The sequence below is a fragment of the Gopherus evgoodei genome, chromosome 4, assembly GCF_007399415.2.
Source record: "Gopherus evgoodei ecotype Sinaloan lineage chromosome 4, rGopEvg1_v1.p, whole genome shotgun sequence".
NCBI lineage: Eukaryota > Metazoa > Chordata > Testudines > Testudinidae > Gopherus > Gopherus evgoodei.
In genome coordinates, this window is record NC_044325.1 from 87,045,232 (window position 1) to 87,058,112 (window position 12,881).

A 12,881-nucleotide genomic window follows, 5' to 3' on the forward strand; every position below is an offset into this window, starting at 1 on the left:
GCTCCTCTTGAGCTGCCCTTGTTTCCTCCCCTTATATTCTCCTCCCAATTACCTTGTTAGCCCAATGATTGTCACTCAGGTGCTCACCACCCCCCACCAGAAAGTGTATAATAGCCTTCAGCTGGGTCTGCAGCCTTCTCCAGGCTGCAGCAATGTCAGTGATCAGGGTGCTGCTGATAGCACCCTGTCACAACAAGTCACTTTTTGCACAGACAAAACTTTCGCATATAATTGTATGTCAAAATATGTGCATGCAAAATTACACCCATAGTTCTAAAGGGCTATATCCACTGCTCTTGAAAAATTAGCTCAACATATGAAGTACCTATTGCACTGAGTCCAAAGACAGCAAACTTTGCTCATATGACTAGTCCTATTGACGTCAGTAGTAGTAAAGGGGTTTAAAAAACCAACAAAAGCATGCAAAACAATTTTACCAAATTTTCACTTACAGTGGTTATTTCTTAGCACAAAAGTAATATGAAAACAGGCCTGCTTGCAAATTTTTAATGAACACATAGATGAACATAATTTGTTGGGGAATAGTAAACATGGGTTTTGTAAAGGGAAATCATGCCTCATCAATCTACTAGAATTCTTTGAGGGGGTCAGCAAGCATGTGGACCAAGGGGATCCAGTGGATATAGTGTATTTAGATTTTCAGAAAGCCTTTGACAAGTGCCCTCACCAAAGGCTCTTAAGCAAAGTAAGCAGCGATGGGATAAGAGGGAAGGTTCTCTTATGGATTGGTAACAGATTAAAAGATAGGAAACAAAGGGTAGGAATAAATGGTCAGTTTTCAGAATGGAGAGAGAAATAGTGGTGTCCTCCAGCAGGAACGCTGCCAGCTTTTTTGGCGCCCTAGGTGGCAGAACGTCCTGCCCCCAAAATGGTGCCCCCGGCAGAGGTGGCAGAAGGTCCTGCCCCCGAAATACTGCCACTGACCAAAGATCCAGCCGCCGCGGTTGCTGCCCCCCAAATGGTAGCGCCCTAGGCGACGGCCTAGGTTGACTAATGGGTTGCACCGGCCCTGTCCCCCAGAGAGTCTGTACTGGGCCCAATCCTATTTAACATATTCATAAATGATCTGGAAAAAGGGGTAAACAGTGAAGTGACAAAATTTGCAGATGATACAAAACTACTCAAGATAGTTAAGTCCCAGTCGGACTGCGAAGAGCTACAAAAGGATCTCCTAAAACTGGGTGACTGGGTAACAAAATGGCAGATGAAATTCAATGTTGATAAATGCAGAGTAATGCACATTGGAAAACATAATCTCAACTATACATATAAAATGATGAGGTCTAAATTAGTTGTTACCACTCAAAAAAGAGATCTTGGAGTCATTGTGGATAGTTCTCTGAAAACATCCATTCAATGTGCAGCACCAGTCAAAAAAGCGAACAGAATATTGGGAATCATTAAGAAAGGGATAAATAATAAGACATAAAATATCATATTGCCTCTATATAAATCCATGGTACATCCACATCTTGAATAGTGTGTGCAGATTTGGTCGCCCCATCTCAGAAAAGATATATAGGAATTGGAAAAGGTTCAGAAAAGGGCAACAAAAATGATTAAGGGTATGAAATGGCTGCTGTATGAGGAGAGATTAATAAGACTGGGACTTTTTAGCTTGGAAGAGAGACAACTTAAGGGGGGATATGATTTAGGTTTATAAAATCGTGACTGGTGTGGAGAAAGTAACTAAGGACGTGTTATTTACTCCTTCTCATAACACAAGAACTAGGGGCCATCAAATGAAATTAATAGGCAGCAGCTTTAAAACAAACAAAAGAAAGTATTTTTTCACACAATACACAGTCAACCTGGGAACTCCTTGCCAAAGGATGTTGTGAAGGCCAAGACTATAACAGAGTTCAAAAAAGAACTAGATAAATTCACGGAGGACAGGTCCATCAATGGCTATTAGCCAGGATGGCAGGGATGGTGTCCCTAGCCTCTGTTTGCCAGAAGCTGGGAATGGGTGAGAGGAGATGGATCACTTGATGATTACCTCTTCTGTTAATTCCCTCTGGGGCACCTGGCATTGGTCACTGTTGGAAGACAGGATACCAGGCTAGACAGACCTTCAGTCTGACCCAGTATCGCCGTTCTTATGCTCTTATGTTAGAAAGATGGGGGAAATAGACATGATATTAATGCTAATTGAGTTTCTGTAGTTAAAGTAAAAAAAGCTGTGGTATGCTTGAAAATACACTAAAATTAAACAACTTCAGCCTCTGTCATTCATCATATGTCACTGGAAATGTGACATACAGATTAAAAGAAAACAGTGCATTACAATGAATATTGCAAAAAGAAACCGCATTGTGATTTTTTTTTTTGTAAAGCTGTAGCTATTTTAGTGATGAATGGGTAAAATCCTCCAAAAAGTAAATCAATATGAAAGAAATAATTCTGCTGATTAAACTTATGCCTACTTCAGTATACTCTCTTCATAGCCTAAAGGGTGGCTGCAAGTTTGTATAGGTTCCTATATACAAGTGGGTATGGGTTTCTTCATGTCATATGCATGTCTGTGTTTCTTTATTAAGTTAAAGAAATCTGAGCTTCATTGGCTATAACCTTGGCAGAATATAATGCATTTCCTTTCCCTTAAATCTACTATTTCCAGCATCCACTGCAACATACAGACTCCTTATATAGCTGTAATTGCTCCAACAAGGAAGGGATTATGAAAGTAGCAACACTTTTTAAAACTCTTGTAGTTTTATTAGTTGTAGTTCAACATCATGGAAGGAGGCAGTCCCTTACCCCCAGTAAAAAAAAAATCTAACTTTCCTATGATACACAGAAGAGGCAGTGAATACAATGATGAAATCACAGAAACGAATTTTTAAAATCTGCAGTAAAAACACTGGCACAGGAAATAAGTAATAAACCAAAGAGAGCAGTTCAGAAATTCTCTCCTAGTGATGGAAATTTATCAACATATTTCAGGGGGTAAAAGAAGATCTCTGCAAGGAAAAGTAAAGAACCTAGAATAATACGAACCAGACTTAAAAATGGAAGTTAAAAATATTCAAGACACAAAAAGTATAAGTTAAGAAGACAGAGGTGAAAGGTACAGCTCAGAAAGATTCAGCATGTACACAGACAAAGTGCAGCTTGTGTTAATGAGGGGACTATATAAAGCAGTTAGCATGCTGGTATTTCAGGGCAGTGAAATGTGTGATAAAATGTGCTCCAGGGATAGACAATGTGGAAGCAAAACAAACATTGCACTTAAACCCTTTGCATAAAAGGAATTTTAATTATGACCCTACAGCATAAGTACTTAAGTTCTTTAATTAATTTCTGAAAAAATAATTATAGATGCATTTTTTTTAAATTTAAACACATTATATATGATTCATATCCCAAAACACAAAGGCCAGTTGGGGGGAGGGGGTCAGGGAAGATGACAGCCTCACTATCTCCCCTCTCCAGTGACCTCATGAAAGAGCCCTCCAAAAGTACTCTGCCTGAGATCAGAGGTGGGAGAGTTGCCCAGCATTCTTAGCACTGGAAGCTCATTTTGATATATATTTTTAAACAACTCATTAGCAGACGATGGATCTGAGTAGATAAGGCTTTAGTAATTCTTATGAAGTATTTGGCCCTCACAAGGTGGTGGAAGGATAAGGTATGAAAGTTGCTAGAATGGGCATCACAGGCATTCACATTACAGTAATACATGCACTATATAAATATATCTATATTTTCAAATGGTACAGTGTAACATTTGTACTGGAGTGACTATGCTAATGTCTGTTTAATCTCTGAGCATGCCCAGATGTTTCCAGAAGCCTGAACAGACTCAGATTGAGCTGTGTTCATGCATTGATTAGAAGGCTAGAGCACATGACTTATGAAGAGAGGCTGAGGGAACTGAGATTTTTAGTCTGCAGAAGAGAAGAATGAGGGGGGATTTGATAGCTGCTTTCAATTAAAGGAGGTTACAAAGAGGATGGATCTAGACTGTTCTCAGTGGTACCAGAAGACAGAACAAGGAGTAATGGTCTCAAGTTGCAGTGGGGAGGTTTAGGTTGGATATTAGGAAAAACTTTTTTACTCGGAGGGTGGTGAAGTACTGGAATGGGTTACCTAGGGAGGTGGTGGAATCTCCTTCCTTAGAGGTTTTTAAGGTCAGGCTTGATAAAGCCCTGGCTGGGATGATTTAGTTGGGACTTGGTCCTGCTTTGAGCAGGGGGTTGGACTAGATGACCTCCTGAGGTCCCTTCCAAACCTGATATTCTATGAGTTTTTTTTTTAAAGTGCTGTGCCTTCTCTCCTGCCCAGTAAGCCTCTTGAGTCTTTGCTGAACATTGCATGGTCAGATTTAAAAAGAGAGAGAAATTTAGGGCACTCTTTAACATCACATTTCTTCTCCATGCAACACTGTGTGCAGGGATTTGGTTTCAGCCTCTCCAGAGGAGGCAGAACCTTTCTGAGATTACACTGGCCAACTTTAGAATGATGTGGTACATTCACACCGCCATACTGTGACAATTGTGCCCTAGTAGTAACTATAAGAAGTTCCAAGAGACACGATAGTAAATCTTACACGTTATAGTGTTTGATTTTATTAAAATGAACACTAGTAACCAATGCCCAAAATGTAAGTTTTAGTATTGCCACTATTTAAAAACAAGGTTTAGTATTCAATTGAAATGTTTTAATTCCATTTAACAAGTATAATTGAAAACAGATTTTTGTTTGGCTTTAAGCATTCACCTACATTTTTTGTAATCTAAGCATTGCATCATTGCGCATGAGAACCAGGAAGCGAAACTGACTAGCAATGCACATTAAAAAAAAATCTAGTTTTATTTTTATTGTACAAAAAAGTGAAATACAAAAAGCAAACACAGAATGGGGAAATATTTCTAACATTTTTGAGTTTTAATGCTATTTATTATTTTAAGGATATGACTTTGTGCTCTCCCTTTAAACTATATATTAAAGGTTATCAAGGCTGTAATATGACTTCATGTGTAAGCCACATAATGTAGGGATTCACAGAATTTAAATGAGAGATTAGCTTTGCATGTGTTTCATTTAAACTTTTGCTGTTCATAATTTGTGAATGGGTGAGGGAGCATTAATGACAATACTTTGTTCTCAGAGCTCCGGATAATTATGGTGAATGCCTTTTACTCCCATTCTATATTTGGGGAAATTGAGGCATATAGAGGCCAAGTGATTTTTTTTCCTCTCCAAGCTTAGAGGAGGCTAGTGGCAGAATTAGGAACAGAACAGAGGTCTTCTAGTTCCCTGTTCTAATCACAAGACACAGTTTATGTGACTATAAGAAGCTGAATTTTGGATTTTTAATCACAACTTTTTGATATTGGGAACTCAAGAAAAAATTAAACTTTGAATGAAGGCTCCCATATTTCTCCTTTTCTTCCGTTATGTCAAAACAGGGAAATATATTATTGACCACTGCATATTTTTACCTTTTTCTCCCCTACCAACACAGATACCAAATTCATTTTTTCATGAAAGGAAAGATGTTTTAAGAAATAACATTTGTGAAATGCACATATAAAATCTTACATTACAATTTCAACCTTACATGCAGAAATTCAAATATGATCTATTTAGTGCATCCTACCACTCCCCTCCCCCACCAATTACTTCCTTATTTCACAGGGTCAACAAATTTTATATTATGTTCCAATTCCTGAGCAAATTTCATTTTAACCATAGTGTGCTGCTCCCTTCAAAAATAAAAAAACTATTCCAGTTCTCAAAAGAAGATATTCTAATTACATGCAAAAAGTACCATATTTGTAATCTTTGTATCATATATATGTATATCTGCTGTGATCCAAAAAACCATATGTTATGTTAAATATTGGGAATTAAGAGGAAAAAGTAATGAGGACAAAATGCTTGGGACACTGAACTTTGAGTTGTTGCAGAGGAGGTTTGCTATTTCACTTGCTATTTCACTACTCAATTACATTTGTGTTTTCTGTAAACATAACAGCTCATCCAGCCAACATTACCAATCCGCCCCTCCCCCGCCCTGAATATAGAGAATGATAGGCAGAACATTTTGAAACAGATAGTGTTATCTTTAGAGTGGGAAGAATAATGAAAAAAATCCATAGACATTTTAACAAAATAAAATTTTTTGAATTATTCATTCAGCTCAAGATTAGAATTTTATTCAGCACTGAATTCAGAATTTATTTATTCATTAGTTTTTAAGAACTAAACTCCTTCTGAAGTCTGTATGAGATATAGGCAAAGCAAGCTATTGTTCTATTACAGTTTAATTGCTTGAAATTGTATATGCACAAAGGCAGATGTGAAAGCTAGAGCATCACCCTTTACTCCTTCCTGTGTAGACAATTGCAAACATTGGTCTCTGGCTTATTAAGATCATAAATATCTGTGTGCCAATCTTTCATTGTTCAGCTTCTAAAGAAAAGCCCTTATGACAATGTTGTATGAAGGTACTGGGTACATATTACTTCAACCTTTCTAGTAATTATAATCATGTGTTAACTTGTCAATTTCTGAAGCTCAGACATCAGCTGAACTGAAAATATGGAGACACTCATGATAGTGTTGTTTCTGCCTGCTGTCATTCCTGTTGAATTTCAGGCTTCTTGTTAATTTCATACTGGTGCAGAGTACAATGATGCTGCCATGCAATGAGAAACTGACAAGGAGCAGTATGCTATCAGCCACACAAAACAAAACGAGACAAGTTCAACAGCAAAGTGAAGCCTCTCCCTTTAGGTATGAATTTTACATTATGTTCTTGGTAGGATGTTTTGGAGTCTACCAGCTGTCCTAGTCAAAGTCACATCAATTTTGATTTCAGAGGAACTCATGCAAGATGCTGGCACTAGACATAGGTACAGTGACCAGATGTCCCAATTTTATAGGGACAGTGCCGATTTTTGGAGCTTTTTCTTACATAAGCACCTATTCCCCCCCACCCGTCTTGATTTTTCACACTTGCTGTCTGGTCACCCTAGACATAGGTGACACAAAAGGCATGAAAGCAGGTCTTAAAGTAGGTGCAGTTTTCACAATCTTGGGTTAGTGTAAGGGTCAAATTTGAAGTTTGCAGGAGGCCCCACAACCTTAAACTGGCCTTGCCCATTCATGCTTTTTTGACTGTGGGCTGTTTATGGGTTCCTTGAAGAGAGTGGTATTAGGGAGCTGACGTGAAGGAAAACTGAAGAAAGCTGATGAAAGGAGTATTGAACCTGGAGCCACCTTCAATTAGAGCACCATGCGGTGAAGGAGAACTGATCCTCACCTGCATAGCAGGGTGGATAAACTGTAGGTGATGGGATTATATTTTCTTCAGTAACTTCATTTCTCCATAAGAAAAACTTCTGTTTATTCAGTCTGTATCTCTTTGTCTTAATATGCGATGTTATCAATAGCACAGACAACTGAATTCTACTTTCCCATTGAAAACTGGGTGGATGATCCAAATGGCTTCTACTAACAGGGTGGGCTGTCAGAGTCTCTGTGGTGGTGGCTGTGAGCAGCATCTTCAGATGTATAGTCACAACGAGGGAAATCTTTTGCAGGAGGAACAAGGAAGGCCCCCTACACAACTACAGGGCAAGGTCTTTCTATGTATTTTATAGTATCAGGATAGCATCCCCTTCTTTATGGCAAGGAAGGCACTTAATATAAACCCTTTGTCTCAGGCAGTTTATTCTGAAAACAGGCACTTCTGAGCTGAGGAAAGGCCACGAGAACTGCTGGGCCCCTTGCACGGCAATCTTAAGGCCTAATTCTATATGGTGCTTAACAGCCTTGCATGGAAAAGGAGCACTTGAAACACCATTCAGAACATATTCCTTACCTCTCAAGATCTGGCAGGAAGGGCAGCATTTTGCTAGTATCTGCTTTGGTTTTTTTTAATTACAAACAAAATTATTTAGCCACCTTAAAAATTTGGAAAGGCATAGAAGTCAGGTTCCCACAGCAATCACCTCAAGTACATATTTCAAGGTAAATTTTTAAAAGCATCTGCAGTCATGCAAAATACCATATATGGATAATGGGCTGAGTTATGGCTTCTGAAGGAATTGCAACTTTGAATTTCTTGATTTTTGTGAAATTAAGAATAATGTTTTGCACTTTGGAAGAAGCACTTCATTCAGGGAGCACAAACTTCCTTATAAGCATTACAAGAATAAGCTTCACAACACTCCTTCGAGGTAGATACCGCAAGTCCATAGTAATATTCCTATTTGGCAGATGTGAGAGGCAAAAAGAATTTAACACTTGAGTGATTAAATATGACTGTGATTTAAATATCTACAAATCAGAGGCTAAGGTCAGAATTTTCATAAGATACTAATGATTTTGGGTGCCTAACTTGATAAAAGATAAGGATTCTCAAAGGGCAGGTAATCAGCATTTTCTGAAATATCAAAACCTTTAAATTGCCTCAGACTGAGAATCCAAAAATTAAGGACCCAAAATCATAAGTGTTTTCTGAAAGTCTTGGTCTATGTCTCTAAATGTGAATTTAAGCTCCTAAATCAATGATGGAGTATCCTAACTCTTGTTCTAACAATTAAACAGCATTCCCTCCTTTATTATTTAAGCTCTCAGTTTTAATGTTGTATTTTATATATACTGTTTTGATTTCATTTAGTTTTAGTCCTCCCGTTGTAAAAGTTCATGTTCGACTTTGTCTGCTACCAAGTTCATTTTGCAATCCCGAAGGGCTTTTATTAAGTCAGCAGCCTTAGCTTCCTTTCCCTTCCATTTCTGCCACTCTCGAAGTGACTGCATCAATTGTTCTTGCAAGTTATAAGGATTGGCTGTTAGAATTCTGTCAATTTTTGCATCAGAAATTCCTAATCTTCGAACTAGCATTTTCCAGTTCTTCCCAACGTTGTCACATATAACTTCAAAAGCTACATTCTGCTGACCTGAAAAATAAAATGGCAAAATCCAGTTTATGCCAAATGAGTGATTTACAATGTGCATTTCTCTATTAATTCTTTCTGTATAGGTTTGTCCATGTATATATTAAGGACCTCATTGTCGCAGTAAAGCCACTGGATGTGCTGAGGGCAGTGTAGAAACACCTCAGACCTGATGGAGTTTTCAGAGGCCTTGTGTCACACAATGACAAAACTTCTCCATGAGTGCCAGGGTAGCGTAGCTCCCCTATCCAAAAAGCTGGTTGCAGCATGTACTCCCTCACTCTCCTGCATGTGGCCAGTGCAGAAGCTAGTGTGTGGAATTCCATGTGGCAGTCTAGAACCAGAAATAGTGCTAGTTTGGAAGTCCTTGTTAAGGGTGAGTGAGATTCAAAAAATGACCAGTCCATGTACTGGTCTTTTGCAGAGGGGTGAATTTCACCACCAAACTATTTCTGACTATTTGAAACATTCACAATTTTTTTTTTAAAAAAAAAGAGTGAGGCAGACCTCTGCTCCAAAGTGTTCCTGTGCAATTGTGTTAAGGGTTAGGTTGAAAGATTTCCACATCTAGCCTACTAAAAAAACAAAAACAAAAAAACATTTATCAGTATTTGCTACAGTCTTAGTTTGCAAAATAAAAATAAGATGAGTCCACTTACGTTTTTCTTTCTCATCTAGGTGGTTAACAACATCGCCTTGTCCACCTTCTATGAACTCCTGTAGTTGCATTATCAGATCTTCTCTTTTAATGGTTTTGATCATGAGTTGGAGAAAATCTACCTTCTCTCTTTCAATCTCCCGCTGTTCAAGGAGGATGGTGAAGAGATCACTGCCAGTTTTGACAGACTCAAGCTTCCTTTTGCCAATTTTGCTCAGGCACAGAAATTTAAGGGCAGAGAGCTCGTTGTCAGATAAGCTCACGGAAAGTGAATGCAGGAGAGACAAAAATGGGTCCATTCTGGTAAGACCTGTGAAAGAATATCACGGGAAAAATGCTTTGTGTGTAAGAAAACATACAGGAAGTCTCACAAGTTGTTTGCTTTCTACATGCTTAGGAAACACCTTTCATTTGAAGATAAAACTTTCTTTTATTAAATAGACACGTTCTTAAAAATAAAAATAAAGCTCTTTGGCATGAATTCCTCTCTGGAAGGCAATTAACATTAGCTATTTCTCTACAAACATTTCTTACTTTCACTTTCACAATGCACTGTCGTTATCAGTAACTAAAATCTAACACTTTTCAAAGTTTGGAACAAACTTCAATATACTTTCTCTTGGAAATCGAATTGTTATTATGAACATTATGTAAAGATGTTTCATTTCAGAGGAGTTGCTACTTACTTCCTGGTTTAATTTATGTTGTCCTGAAAGCCTAGCTCCGATGAAGAAAAACTTCACTGTGTTGAAGGCAGCTTTCCTTTTACACAGAGATCTGCCTCTCACCGGAAATCACATGAATGAGTGATGCAAACACTTCAGCCTCAGGGAGTGCTCTATTTTCCAGTGAACAGTAGATGGCAATACCATACAACTATCTATCCTACCATATACACACACATACCATGTCACACATACTACTGAATAAATACATTAAAATCTGTAGTCTAAAGATCAACAGAAGACCTGTCCAAAATGGTCCTAAATTATGAAAAAGTAAAGCAATTCAACTGTATGTTAAGTAAAACATCACTGTTAAGGATTGTGTATATATGTAAATCAAATCCTTCCCCTTAAGAATTGTAACATCAAGAGTACAAACTGATGTTCAAAAATACAAAAAATAGAAAAGAATGTGAAAATATTTGGAAGTTTTACTCTGAATTATTATGGTAGCTGCATAAAGGTTTATTTCATACTAAAAAAGTGGGACAAATTTATGCCTGGTGTAATTCTCTTTAAGTCAGTGGATTTACACTAAGAATTGTTAGCATTTTTTTTTAACTAATCCAATACTAAGCCCTAATCATAAAAGAATCACAAGCCTATTTTCACACCTTGCTCAGTTCTCCGTACCTAAATTGAGCTTTAACTATGACATCATGTTTAAACCAGCCCTCTGGAAATGTACTTGGATTTTTCAGTGTAGAGGTAGATAAAATAGGATGGGGCAATTATAGAGTAAGTCAGGGTGCTTACTGCTAAGTACATTGTGCCTATTCCATATACTTCCATATAGTTTTCTGCAGAGATTAGTGTTTAGGATATTAACAGCACAGAAAAGTAGGTGACCAAGTTCAGGATATGAGGGCAGGTTAAACCTTATTTGAAAACTATCTCCATAGTGAGGAATGCATAAAGTTAACAGAGTAATTTTATGTTCTATTATACAAAATGTATGTGTTTAGTGCAAACATTCAGTTCATCTCTTGCTGCAGGAAAAAGCAGGTCTAACTGCTTGACTGGTTATCTGTGCATAGTTTCCTGCAGTTTGAAAACATTTGCGAATGGTAAGAGTTTAAATAAGCCAGGGATTCTAAGCCCCCATTTGCTGAAGGATTTTATGGCTTCTGGTCAAGTTTAGCATTTACATAGTGCTTTACAATCTATCAGCACATAAATCTGAAATGCCTACTCATTATTTTCTCTTTACAAGAGGGGAATGAATCACAGCAGTTAAGTGGTAAAGTGAGTTAATAAAGGCCACAAAGGGACACAGTGTCACAGCCAGAGTCAGACCATAGGAGTCCTTTATTCCTTGTCCTTATGCTATTAAGATGCTTCCCCTAGTGGCCAAAAGTCAATGGCTGCTCAATGGAGGAGTCAACTCAGCTGCAGGAGTAGCAGCAGCTGCCTGAGTTATACTGCCATCCACAGCAACAAATTGATATCAGGTTCTTCTAAAAGCTGAGGGACCTATTATAATGAATTTCACTGACCTCAAAGGTAAAGCCTAGAATTATGAATACCTCATATTATTATTAAGAAAAATCAGACAATTTTCAAACCCAGCAATCAATTAATATTTTCAAGCCTATTTTTATACAGAGAAAGCTTTTAGTGTTAAGAAAAACTCCCAGCATAAGTTTAGCCCTGATATTGTTAAGCTCTGGGGAACTTGCAATTATGGGCTTTTCAGGGACCAACCCCTGGACTTTTCTCATAACTTTGTAACCCAACCTGAACTTCTCCCCTGTACTCTGGTGTGTGTGTTGGAGGGGGAGCTCTCTCACTCTCTTCCCCAGACCACACACAGTATTAATTATTTCCAGCACAGCCTTCAGTTTACTAGGCACTGTATATACACAGAAGGTACAGTCCCTGCCCCAAAGAGTTTTCAATCTCACCTACATAAACTCAAAGGTTATTGTCTGCATTTCCCACATCTCCATCCTCACACTCCAGTTTTAAGGAAGCCAAAAGCCATTTTCTACAACTTAAATTTCTGGCAAAAATAGTAAAAAATCCCAAAAGAACCAACCACCCCAAACAAATATTCCCTTTAAATTTTATCATCCCTATGGTACATGTGAAACCTTCTCTGACCCTACCTCCAACTAATCACAAAAATCAGGATTAATACTGGTGTCTTTACCAGCCTCCTCTCTTCTTCTTTGATCCAGGAGAAGTGGGTGGATTTCCTATCAGGCAGGTGTTTTTAGCTGGCTAATGTATATGCAAGACCACTGCCCTCCACTGGATGGAATATCAGATCTGCTTAAAGGGCTGGTTCTGTGGGAGCCCCAAATGCTGCAGGAAGGGGAGAATTACCAGCAGCAGTGTCATATGGAGAGGAAATGATAATACTGGAGAGAATTATTAACACTGATAATGTGGGACATGATAGAACTCACTACAGGTACTTGCATTCCCTCGAGTAGGGCTAGGTATTTTCTTTCTTGTGTCCTGATGACGCCTTTAAACAAAGGCATGAGACACCAGAATTACTGTGGGCTGGTGTAATGAGGTCAAGCAGGAAAGATCCATTCATATCACGACAATTTGAAA

At 38.2% G+C, this 12,881-nt stretch overlaps 1 protein-coding gene across 1 annotated transcript; it reads right to left on the reverse strand.

The window, feature by feature from the left end:
• Nucleotides 1–4,669: 4,669 nt before the first annotated feature.
• FADD (Fas associated via death domain) lies at nt 4,670–10,369 on the reverse strand. The gene is made up of 3 exons (XM_030560114.1): nt 10,278–10,369; nt 9,593–9,901; nt 4,670–8,936 (listed from the first exon to the last, which is right to left on the reverse strand). The coding sequence occupies exons 2-3, from the start codon at nt 9,888–9,890 to the stop codon at nt 8,659–8,661; spliced, it is 576 nt and encodes a 191-aa protein (XP_030415974.1). The 5' UTR covers nt 9,891–9,901; nt 10,278–10,369; the 3' UTR covers nt 4,670–8,658.
• Nucleotides 10,370–12,881: the final 2,512 nt, after the last annotated feature.